General features: G+C 38.6%; 1 protein-coding gene across 1 annotated transcript in view; it reads left to right on the top strand.

The window, feature by feature from the left end:
- Positions 1-12500, top strand: part of RUNX1T1 (RUNX1 partner transcriptional co-repressor 1) — a 141098-nt gene that overhangs the window by 88757 nt on the left and 39841 nt on the right. Inside the window, 1 exon segment of the mRNA XM_037741862.1 lies at positions 868-1049. Coding sequence (XP_037597790.1) covers positions 868-1049 — 182 coding nt within the window.

The following is a 12500-nucleotide window of genomic DNA, read 5'->3' as shown; positions in this document are numbered from 1 at the left end:
AATTACCCATCAGCCTATCAACCAGCCTGTTCTTTATTCAAGGTTCTGGGCTAGCTGAGGAGGAAGAGTGACCAGTATACCGGATTTTTTCTAACATTAGAAGAAGAGTGTATGTGTGTGTGTGTGTGTGTGTGTGTGTGTGTGTGTGTGCGCGTGTGTGTGTGTGTGTGTGTGTGTGTATTTATTCCTTAGAATAAGGCTGATACAAAGAAGGCAGATCACTTTTGTAGACTACTAGTATATACTGCTTTATGCATTAATTCCAACTGGAATATATGACCATATTGAGACCAGTACCTAAATTTTATGAACTTGATGACTATGAAAAATAATCTCTATGTTCATGTCTATAATTTTAATTGTATTTTTATTTGAAGTTAGTAGTTGACTAAAGATGCATTCTAGGATTAGCCTCCTTGACCTTTGTGAATCACTAGATATAAAATTGAATGTGTCAAGGAACCTATTCTGAGATTAATTTGACTGTGTTTATGTTTAGTATACCCTCAATCTTCCCTGGGGAGAACAAAAGCTCTTATGGATAGAACTAGGTTCTCCCATCCCATAGAATATACATTCACATATAAAGAGACCTTAAAAATAATGTGCCACTTGCAATGTTATCAGTGAAGAAATACAAGAGAGGTAAAGTGATCTACAAGGGTCAGTCACCTCACAGTTAGGGCAATCTGGGCATGTGGTAGCCCAGTGCTGGGATCTGTGCTTGTAGTTTTAGCCCATGGCGTGCATTTGACCTTTGATTTAGCTACGTTACATACTCTGCTCCAGTGTTCAGAAAGCAGAGTAAGTCAACAGGGCAGAAGAAGCCTTTCAGTCCTTCCTCTCATTCCTGTCTTGCCCTTGCAGGCCAACTTGCCCCTGCTGCAGCGTGAGCTCCTCCACTGCGCAAGACTGGCCAAACAGAACCCTGCCCAGTACCTCGCCCAGCATGAACAGCTGCTTCTGGATGCCAGCACCACCTCACCTGTTGACTCCTCAGAGCTGCTTCTCGATGTGAACGAAAACGGGAAGAGGCGAACTCCAGACAGGTGAGAGAGAGGAGGAGCCTAGACAAACCATGGCCTTTTTCTCATACCTGTGGCATAAGGAGACATGATTCATGTCATAATTAAACTGCTGGCCTATGTGTCTTGAACAATAGCAATAAGCCATTGTGGCCATCTTGGGAATCTGGCTCTGGCCTGGGATTTTACAGAGTTTTTAATCTCTGGCCTGTGACAGTTTGGCTTTTGTGTAGGTTGATCTTTCCTGTTTGTAATATTAAAGCTAAATGATGAAGATAAATGATTTTCAGATTTGTCAAGTACCGCTGATGGCTCTTAGACACACGTCAGTATTAAAATTCTCATTTATTATGTAGTTCAACCCAACGGCATATTTTACCTTTCAATATTCTGAAATTTGCTTGTCCTAGTTTCCTTAAAATGTGATGGTTTTGAAGTTTGTTTGTATATATTTTTTAACATGGTACAGTAGCTATTTCTTTTGGTTTGTATATGAACTAAAAGAAAACTTCTGGGACACTAGGTGAACTGAGAAAAGATATACAGTAGAAACAATAGATGATATTTTTGCTGAAAAATTTACTTGTTAGATACTGTTCTATCAGATACTATGCTGTCATAACTGAGAATTCTAAGAAATGTAAAATAAAACCACTTCTCCATTAAACCCTACAAAGTACTTGTTGAATAAAGTATGCACATGAAATTTCCCATGTACCATATTAAAATAATTTTTGCGAATACCTCATCCTCATATATAATTATCTTCTAGTATAGGGATGCAAAGTCTTATTAGCATCGTTTTGCAGAGTATTTGTGAGATATAGAGAATTTTACAGTGAAACTATATTCAAAAACTTATTTATCATGTACTTTGCTTTCTTTCTTTGCTTATCTATCCTCTTTTTTTGCATTTCATCAGACATGGGTGTAACAGCCTTCGTGAGGTTAACACTGGCACAGTTATGTTCCACATTCATAAGAGCTTAAGATCTTTGAAGCTTCTCAGAGACATCTATTTGTGACCGACTTAGCTATCCTTAAATGTATTAGTTGCTTTGCAAATCAGAATGTTATTTAAAAGCCAGCCAGTTTACATATTGTTATTACATAATCCTCTGTTAAGCAGTTTTTATGCTACAATCTCTGGAATTTTGCTCCTCTTGACAGAAAACCTCTTAATAGTTTAAAATTCCTAAAGCAAATAGTTAAATATTAGTCTCCTTTTGACGTATTGTATGCTTACCTTCATATATGATCTACAAACAGAGCTACTTTCTTATTCTTGCAAGTCATATTTTCTTGGTCATATTTAAGAGTAAAATAGAGCCCTTGGTACTTTAGCTTTTAAGGGGAATTGCTTAATCCTGTTGCCTGAGTGGCCTGTGCACATGGTGCTGAAAACCAAGAGGTGGCTCAAAGATAGATGATTTATATGTGCATTCCTGTTTGATCTGAACCCATTTACCCTGCAGGAAATAAGTATGACATACCAATACTGAGGTATTTTAGCTCCATGTTTCCAGGATTACATGATAAAAGAATGAAAGAGAGACTGGATGGAAAATTGAGAAGGAAATTTATTTAGGGTTATTGGGGCAGGGGGGAGTGTAACAGGGAAATATTTTGATAGCTAAGATAAATGTAGAGATGATCCTATAGGCAAAATTGAAAATGGACACAACTTATTCTGGCATTCCTAATTGTTAAATAACCATAACAGGGAATACGAAAATCTGTTTCATTCATTTCTCTATATTTCCAGCTATTTTCCCACTAGCTCTTTTCCAGTATTTTATATTTGAATGTACTGTGACTTTAGACTATCCTTGGACAGTCCTAAGGTAAGTGCTGGGAAGCATGTTAACATTGATATGAAAACTTCATCTTAAATTCCACAAATGCTCAGCATTGTTGTTTTGATGCTCCATTGCTGTGCATGCATCGATGTATGCATTCAGTCAGGTAGAACTCTCCTAAAAAGAGTCTTTGGTCTGATTTTCCCTTTGGTTTTTCATGGACGGTTGCCAGAGTTGGAGTTCACATGGTTAATCTTTGGATGGAACATTCTTTATTAAATGGAGCCCTGAAGTATACATTATATCGCAAAGATGGCAAATGGGTTGGTTTCCTTAGAGTTAGGAGGAAGGGTAATGAGAATATGTTGTGTAAATACATTTGTATCTTGTGGGAATTTGATCAGAGCCAAGAAAATATGGGCCTCTACAGTATTTTTTCTTTTTGCATATATTTTCTGCATCTTGTTTGCATATGCATTTTCCCCTTCCCTGGTTATTTATCTGTACATCCAGATCTACTATATGAAATTTTATAGAGTATGGAGCTGTCTGACAGCAGAGCTTTTTTTGTTTTACTGAATGTTTTGTTGGTGCATATGGTCTGACATGGATGAGCAGCCACGGTGAGATTTTGGAGTCTATTAAACTGGCTCATTAAAAAGATCAATCTGTTTCTGTAATAACACTGGGAGCCATCAGTCACTAAAAGAGGGAAAAACTGACACCTGAGGAGAAAACACATTTTGGTAATTTGTTCATGACATGTCATGAACAAAAGAGCACTCTATATTTTGTTTACAACTTTGGGGGCTTAAATTCTGTGACGATTGCTGAGTTAATGTACTAAACAGTCATCACGTGTTTCAGGGATGGTTTTTGGCAAATTTAACTTTCTTCTGATCCTTAAATATGATTGTCACTGGTAATGTTTTTTTCTTTTTTAAAACATTATTGTTATTTACAGAGAAATGAGTAAGGAAGTCTATGAAATCTTTCTTTTTTTTTTTTGCTGTATGGAACAGTGAAATGTTTTTTACTTTCTTTTAAAAAAATAGCTCTAGGGAGCGTCTCTGAACAAGTATACTGAATTTGTAGGTCTGTGAGAGAATATTGAAGAACCCAAAGTAGAACAAGACAATTTTTATTATAAAATTGTTATTTCTTTTCTAAAATATTAGGGAAAATAAGTCGAAAATTCTGATTTCTATCCTTTGTTAATATGTAAAAGTCAGTTATTTATAGTAGACTGTTATTCTTTTACCATTCGGTGGTGGGAGATGCTGAAGAAGGGAATGCAATCTTTCTTTTGGAGCCATGTAAACGAAATGAACACTCTCACAGATACAGCGTAGAAGCTAAAGCTCTGCTTAGAGAGCCATGGTGGCTCATAAAGACACAGCACATTTGTGTAGGAGGAGGGAAAATAACTGTTAGATAATGCTTTCTTTCTTTCAGACTGCAGAATGGGTTAAAATTATTACGATTTAAAGAAAATAATTGTGTTACGATGATTACCATTGCTGTCTTTCTTTTCTCAGAGATTTGGTATCCCAGCTTTTTGATCTAATTTGCCTTTAGTATTGTGTTCTTACCTGTGATGCTACTTTTCTGATTCAGAGTTTTTCTTCCTTAAGAAATCAAATGATCTTTGGTTTTGTATGGGTAACGTTGTTTTGTTTCCCATTTTGTTCCCTCTACTGTCTCAAGTGATTGATGGTTAAGTATTAATCTCCTTCTTATATATCATTATTTTAATATCGTTATACTTTACATTACTCTCAGTTTAACATTTTTAAACTTTTAATACAATGGCCATGTAGTTGGATTAATATGTATTTCCTCCTCCACTAAGAATTAAACATTATTCTCTAAAAAGACTTACTTGAACTTTAGAATTATAGAATTATATATTTTGTCAGCTAAGAGGGAGCTTATGGATATACCAGGCTCCAGCCCCTCCCTCCCCCTTTTTTTCTGAAGCGTGGTCTTGCCATGTTGCCCAGGCTGCTCTTGAATTCCTGGACTCGTGTGATCCTCCCACCTCAGCCTCCCAAAGTGTGGGGATTACAGGTATGAGTCATCACATCCTGCCTTTTTACATTTCATACCAAAAGAAAAAAAAAATTACACATGCTTTAAATTTATGGATTTCCTTATGGGGTGTTATTTGTATCCTTTTTTGTTTTTTTAAGACAGGGTCTCACTATGTTGCACAGGCTGGTCTCAAACTCCTGATCTCAGGTGAGCCTGCTGTCTCAGGCTCCCGAGTAGCTAGGACTACAGGTGCATGCCACCACACCCAGCCGGCCTGTCTCTTTATTCGTTCATGAGCTAATGCTGAAAGAACTTGCCTAAAGTTGCCGAGCTTCTTAGTGAAGAAACAAGCATATTTGCATACTTGAAATCTTCCAGTTGCACAAAATATGTTTTTTTTTTTTTTTTTTTTTTTTTTTTTAAAGATGGGGTTTCACCATGATGGCCAGGCTGGTCTTGAACTCCTGACCTCAGGTGATTCACCCACCTCGGCCTCCCAAAGTGCTAGGATTACAGGCGTGAGCCACTGTGCCCGGCCCAAAATATGTTTTAATGTGCAGAATTTAAATAAGGAAACTCAACTAAGAATTGAGTTGAGTTTTTTCACCTTACTTTCCCTCATTTATTTTCTATAGTTGCTCAAGTGGGCAGATGCCATAGTATAGCACTCTGAAGTTTTATATATCTTTTTAACTATAGAAGAGCCACAGCCAGCCTGTATTCCTGGCTTAATGGATCGGTTAGCAAATGGTGAAGGTTGGAGGGTCAGAGGCAGTAATTTTGAAATCATGTTGGTTGTATTTGTAAGATTGCTCATGACAGTACACACCAACTAAACCAAATAGGTCCACTTTTTTGTTTCTGTAAAATGAAGGATAATTCACTATTTTTGTTGTTCTAAAAGAAAAGGTAAATATACTTTACAAGGAATTGTAGGGTTAATTGTGCAAATAAGAATTAAAATTTTATAACCTACTGCATTCAGTATTCTATAAAAAAATCCAGGGATTTTATATCACATTTTTATACATTCTAGTTTGTGTTGCCTCTATTATGTATTCCATAGTTGCAAAGAGTAATTTTTCAAAATATTAGTCACATCAATTGGGAGGCCTTCCAGTGAAATAAAACAAAATTATATTTATTTTATTTTATTTATTTATTTTGAGACAGAGTTTTGCTCTTGTTGCTCAGACTGGAGTGAGTGATCTTGGCTCACTTCAACCTCTGTCTCCCAGTTTCAAGAGCTTCTCCTGTCTCAGCCTCCTGAGTAGCTGAGATATCAGGAGCTTCCACCACACCTGGCTATTTTTTTTTTTAATTTTTTTTTTTTTTTTTTTTTTTTTTTTTTTTTTTTTTTTTTTTTTTTTTTTTTTTTTTGAGATAAGAGTATAGCTCTGTCACCCAGGCTGGAATGCAGTGGTGCGATCTTGGCTCACTGCGACCTCCACCTCCCAGGTTCAAGCAATTCTTCTGCCTCAGCCTCCCGAGTAGCTGGGATTACAGCTGTGTGCCACCATGCCTGACTAATTTTTGTATCTTTAGTAGAGATGGGGTTTCACTATTTTGGCCAGGCTGGTCTCAAACTCCTGACCTCGTGACCTGCCCGCCTTGGCTACCCAAACTGCTTGGATTACAAGTGTGAGTCACCATGCCCAGCCTAATTTTTTGTATTCTTAGTAGAGACGGGTTTTCGCCATGTTGGCCTGGCTGGCCTCAAACTCCTGACCTCAGGTGATCAACCTGCCTCAGCCTCCCGAAATACTGGGATTACAGGCATGAGCCACTGTTCCTGGCCACAAAATTACATTTATATATTAAAGATAACAGAGTTATAGAGGGTATTTTGTTCTCTCCACATTCAAGCTTCAACTTTAACTTGTTAGCCTAATTTCTTGCTGTTCCTTTAGGGTCTAACTTTACTGCATGCTCCTCATGTCTTAGTCTGTATTCCAGCTGATATTTTCTGCTCTTTCCTAGTTCTTATATGTCATCATTTCTATTAGTACCTCACAGCCTAACTCAATATCTACTATTTGAGTGAGAGCTTTTCCACTATGAATACTATAATAATGGCTGCTATTTACTGAGCACTTTAGGTATGCCGGGCCCTGTGCTAAATAATTGAGATTAACATATAGTACTTCTTTCCTCACAATCCTGTGACATAGATTCAAGAAGGCCAAGTAATGTGCATGAAGTCACATGGCTTGTCAGAGGCCCTGATGGGATTCTGACTCCAGGTTTTCAGACTCAAATGCCCATGGTCTCATAGCCATGATTCTGCACCATCAGCCTCTGAACACCCGTGCTTGAAAACAAAGTGCTTTGATTAACTTATTGAATGCCAACTTCATGTTAGGTCCTTAGATTTTTTCCTGTAGTCCTCCCCATAGCTTTGAGGTAATCATCTCCCATTTTGCAGGCAGAAACACCGTGGCTCTTAGAGGATTAAGCCTCTTGAGTTCATATGGCCAGCAAATAGTAGAGCCACAGTTTGAAGCCAACTCCATGTGACTCCAAAACCTCTGTCCTTCTGAGCACACATTCTGGAGTAATCTCTCACTCTGATCTCCCATACTACTTTTGTTCTGTCTTTAATGATACCTCCTGTATACATGCCCTGTATGAAAGTATAGAAGTCTTGTAGCTCCAATTAAATCATTTTAATGGTAAAGAATTAAAGTCTGTCCTAATTCATAATCTTGTGGAAGGTCGAGGGACCATGTTTCTCTCATCTTTGTGCTGCCACTGAAGTGCAGGATAGAGCAATACACATTCTGGAGACCTAAAACAAAGCAAAACACTGCAAACAAAACAAAAACCACTATCGAACAAATAATTCAAATTAAGCTTAATGCAGTCCTTTTTAGTAGTGTATTAAATGGTCTCTCCCCCAGGCACCTTTATTTATTTATTTGGTTAAAAAATGCGTTTCTGAAATACAATAAAAACAGCCCCGGACAGCCCAGGAACCAAATGCCATGATTGGTTCACTGCCCAGAAAAAACTGGAGGGCTCCAATAGAAACATACAGATGACAGATTCGAATAAGAAAGTAGAGTTCCAAACAGCAGGAGCAGCAGAAATTGAATACTTCAGCAGTGGCAGAGATTAAAAAAGGCAAGGGGAACAGCCAGTAACAGACAGCCTAACTGTTGAGCAGATGGTCAGCTTCAGACACGTGACAGAAGCATTCCACCTTCTCACTGCTGGAGGGAAGGCTCAGATGGCCCCTCCAACTTGCATATTGCAATTCTTGAAGGTCTGAGCATCACATTTGTGTGTCTGGAGTGGCAAGTATCCACATGCCTCTTACTTACTTCTAAAGGTATTAGCACACTGCTCAGAACGTTCTCACTCCTAGGTGGTTGTTTAGTGATGGAGAGGTTAAGGGTGCTTCTCTCCATATGGCCCTATAGTGATGGTCCTGTGGCATTCAGCTCTCTGTTCTTCATCTAAATGTCCCACTCCGTCCAGAGTGATAGCAAAACAGAAACCACTGCAGGTTGTCATGAAGAATTAGGTTTGATTTTCTTCTTAAGGAGGCTGGGGAGTCTGTAATATATTTTGTTTCAGTACCTTACTCAGTACCAATAAAAGTGTATTATGTGAAATTCTTATCTAAAGTCACCTCTTTCCTAACAGTTTCTGAAGAGACCTTTTGCTGAATTATGTGTTGAAAACATGATGACGAGAGTGATTTTCCTTTCCTTGATTCAATGTCTAGTCCTTCTATGGCAACCTTAACAAACTGCACTTGTTAGAAAAGGAGAGGAAGGTGTGTTTGATGCTATTAGTGTCTTTGGTCTGTGTTTAGTAGAACTATCTTCCTAAGATTTAGATACAGACTTCTAAAATATGAGTAAAATAAAGTAAGTCCTCAACATCTGGCCTCAAAGGAATTTTAGACCCAGTGTCTCATTCCTGCTCATTTTTCAAGGAGCTACGGCCTAGGGATGGGACTTGGCTGGGCTGTTGAGACAAACAGCAAACAAATCTGGGGGCCCATGGCTTTGGGGGAAGCTGGCAAAGAGGGATTGTGGTGGGACAGGGCCAAGGCAAAGGTATCCTGGGACAGGAAGGAAGGACCCGTGTAGAGATGCTTGAGATCAGCAGCAGGACTTGGATTTGGAAAAGAAGGTTGAAGAGTGACTTCAAGTTTCTACTTGGGTGACTAGGTAGAAGATGGTACAGAAAGCAGAAGAGAAATGAGGCCACTGTGGACTTGTGAAATATCTGTTGAAACTCAGATAAGTGAGTGTGTAAGACAAGTAATTGAAATAAATAAGTAAGTAACAGGATGAAGATTAGAGTTTAAGTTTCTTCCTCTCTAGGTTTATTGTGCTCTACCAATTTGCCTCCCCCCAAAACAATATTTATAGTATTTCCTCACATTAAAAAAAAATCATAATCTAGAGAGAAACACTTAAACCTGCTTCTGCCATGTAGGAGATTTGTCCTCTTGTTCTGCTTATTGTCATGATTTTATAATGGATTTTTTTCATACTTCCCTGTTCCTTGAATGTTATACAGTTTTATATAAATGTTACTAAGGGATTACCAGCACACACTAGTTAATCATCATTTTAAAAATATTTCATGTAGAGTTTTTGTTTTTATTTACTTTTATTTTTTCCTTGAGATGAAGTCTTGCTTTGTCACCTAGGCTGAAGTACGGTGGCACGATCTCGGCTCACTGCAACCTCCGCGTCCCAGATTGAAGAAATTCTCCGGCTTTAGCCTCCCAAGTAGCTGGGACTACAGGCACTTGAGCTCTACCATGCCAGGCATTTTTCCTTTTTTTTTAAACTACAGACGAGGTTTCACTATGTTGGCCAAGCTGATCTCAAGCTCCTGACCTCAAGTGATCCGCCCGCCTCAGCCTCCCAAAGTGCTGGGATTACAGGCATGAGCACCACGCCCTCGTGTAGAGTTTTTAAGTCATTTACTTTTTTCGTCTAATAGTTTAAAGCTTCTGTTTTTGAGGAGCTGGAAAAAAAAAAAAAAAAAAGGGCCTGAGGTAGGATAAGGTAAAAATTTGGTTGCCTCTTAATTTGTTTTTACAAATATACTTTCCTATTAGTCCCATTTTACTGAGCAGAATACTGAAGCCAGAAAGTTGAGTAACTGGAAGTCACATGGCTGAGTCCTAAGGGCCCCTTGTCCTTAGAACATTAAACCTCGAGAGAGAAGTGAGTGTGAGCTAAATGTTGAAGTGGTTAGATTGTGTTGAGGAAAGCGTCTTCTGGTAGGGAGACAGAACATCCTCAGGTAGACTTCTTAACTTAAAAAACAAACCTTTCAGAAATCCTTGAGACATAACAGACTTCTCACTTCAGATTTCTACTAGAATTTGAGTTACTTCAAGAGTATACTGGTATGGGACAATGAAAAGTGTTTACCAATTTTGCCTAATACATTGAAAAGGGCAACAAAGAATGCAAATATGGAGTTCACCCACGCAAATGAAATATAGATAGTTGTAGGCATTTCTAAGAAGTAGACAAATGGCAATTACATTGTTTGAGTTACCCTTCTGAACATACATCCTTTGAATACAATTGGCCTTATAAGTAGACATTCATAATTTCAGACAGCAGCAGAGAGACCCTTCATAGAAGCTTTATTCTTATGGATAGTAAAAAGGTTTGTGTTTTCTTCTCCCCTGCCCCCTAACCTTTTTTTTGAGACAGCGTCTCACTCCATTGCTCAGGCTGGAGTGCAGTGATGTGATCACGGCTCACTGCAGCCTTGATCTCTTGGGCTCAAGTGATCCTTCTGCCCCAGCCTCCTGAGTAGCTAGGACCACAGGTGTACGTCACCATGCCCAGCCAACTTTTTGATTTTTTGTAGAGACAGGATCTCACTCTGTTGCCCAGGCTGGTCTCAAACTCCTGGGCTCAAACACTTCTTCCCCCTGAGCTTTCCAAAGTGTCAGGACTATAGGCATGAGCCACCACACCCCTGCAAGTTTTAATGTTTTACTGTTAAAATGTAAACTGCCCCTGTGAGGTGATGAGCTTTATTATTTCAGTAGGGCCAGCAGGGTGATGGGCCCCAGGATAGGACAGTAAGACATGATCGAAGTGAGGGAACAGACTAAAGTCCTAGCCTGCCTTTTATGACATTACTGCCCTTACTTTAGGAAAAAAAAAACGTGTTTTTCCTCCCATTTAATTGGGTGTTTGAAGAAATAGCACTGAACAAAGGGTTCATCTAAGGATGAAGATAAATAGCATACCTAACCAATTAAACATTGTAAAAATTATCCCAATGTTATCGTTGCTTTCGTTGATTAAGAAGAAAGAAAACTAGAAGTTGGGGTGGTTTGACCCAAATGGATCAAAGAAAGATGTGTCATTATTTAGAAATGCTATAGGAGCTGCACTAAGATAAGAGGATATTTTCTAGTGTTTGGACAAAAACAAGGTATAAATAATAAATTGTTCAAAGCAAGGAACAGAAAACTTGACCAAGGTGGTTGCCTTAGGTTCTTATGGTTTGGCCAGAGAACTATCAGCGCTGTGTGTTTTGATCTGCATAACTATGGCATTTAGCTGTAAATATAGAATACTTGAATTGCAGAGTTTGCAAACTAGAAGGGACTGCAGAAATCATCTAGTCCAGTGGTTTTCAAACTTGATTTTAGCCGCAGACTTTTTCCTTTAAAAATGAAACCTTAGGTGGAACACTGATTATTGAAACATAATAAGAATTTGGTTCCTCTGTCACTTTAAGTCTTGAAAATCTTGATTGTTTGGAGAAAAAGTTCTTCATTGCCTACAGAATCCCTTAAGCACCTCTGGTGGCCCAGTTTGAAAACCACTGATCTAGTCCAACCCTTTCATTTTACAGATAAATAAACTGAGGTCCAGAGAGGTTAAGTGACTTGACCAAGGTCACACAGCTAGTCATGGAAGAGCCAGGACTAGATCTCAGGTCTCTTGATTACCAGTCCAGTGCTCTTTCCACCACACCACACTGCCGGTAAGATAGGTGCTGTGTTAGTATTATGTTCAGAGCCACCAATAGTCTTCAGTATTTTCTAGCTGATTTATGCTGATGATATGCATTGAATATTGAAGTGTATTATTCAGAAATTTGTAGGATATGCAAATACAGATTAGAATCACATAGGTATTCTCTTAGAAGATAAATCGGTAGCTAGAATGTCTCACTTTATTTTAAAAAATTATTTTAAAGCAATGCAATTAGGTAATGTCTGAGCTATGTGGATATTTTAGTCTGATATCAATGATCAATATGTAAGGAGTCAGTATGTTTTAGTGTAGACACATACTTTCATGGGAGCGGCATTAGGACTCCTGGCTGCCACTCCCTTGGGGGCCATGCTGTGCCATCATTTCAAATATTGGCCAGTTTTTTGTCTCTAGAATGGTACATCCCTCTTAGTATGTAGTGGGCATGTTCTTTAACGTTAAGTTCTACAGATTTGCCCTCAGTTCTTTTTTTGGTGGCGGGGGGAAGAGTTTTGCTGTTAGCGCCCAGGCTGTTGTACAATGGCACGATCTCGGCTCATTGCAACCTCTGCCTCAGGTTTAAGCGATTCTCCTACCTCAGCCTTTTGAGTAGCTGGGACTGCAGGCATGCATCACTATACCCAGCTGTTTTTTTTTTT

This window comes from Cebus imitator, unplaced genomic scaffold, assembly GCF_001604975.1.
Source record: "Cebus imitator isolate Cc_AM_T3 unplaced genomic scaffold, Cebus_imitator-1.0 Scaffold109, whole genome shotgun sequence".
NCBI classification, from domain to species: Eukaryota; Metazoa; Chordata; class Mammalia; order Primates; family Cebidae; genus Cebus; species Cebus imitator.
Note: the sequence above shows the minus strand (reverse complement) of the source record. Positions and strands in the feature narration are given on the sequence as shown.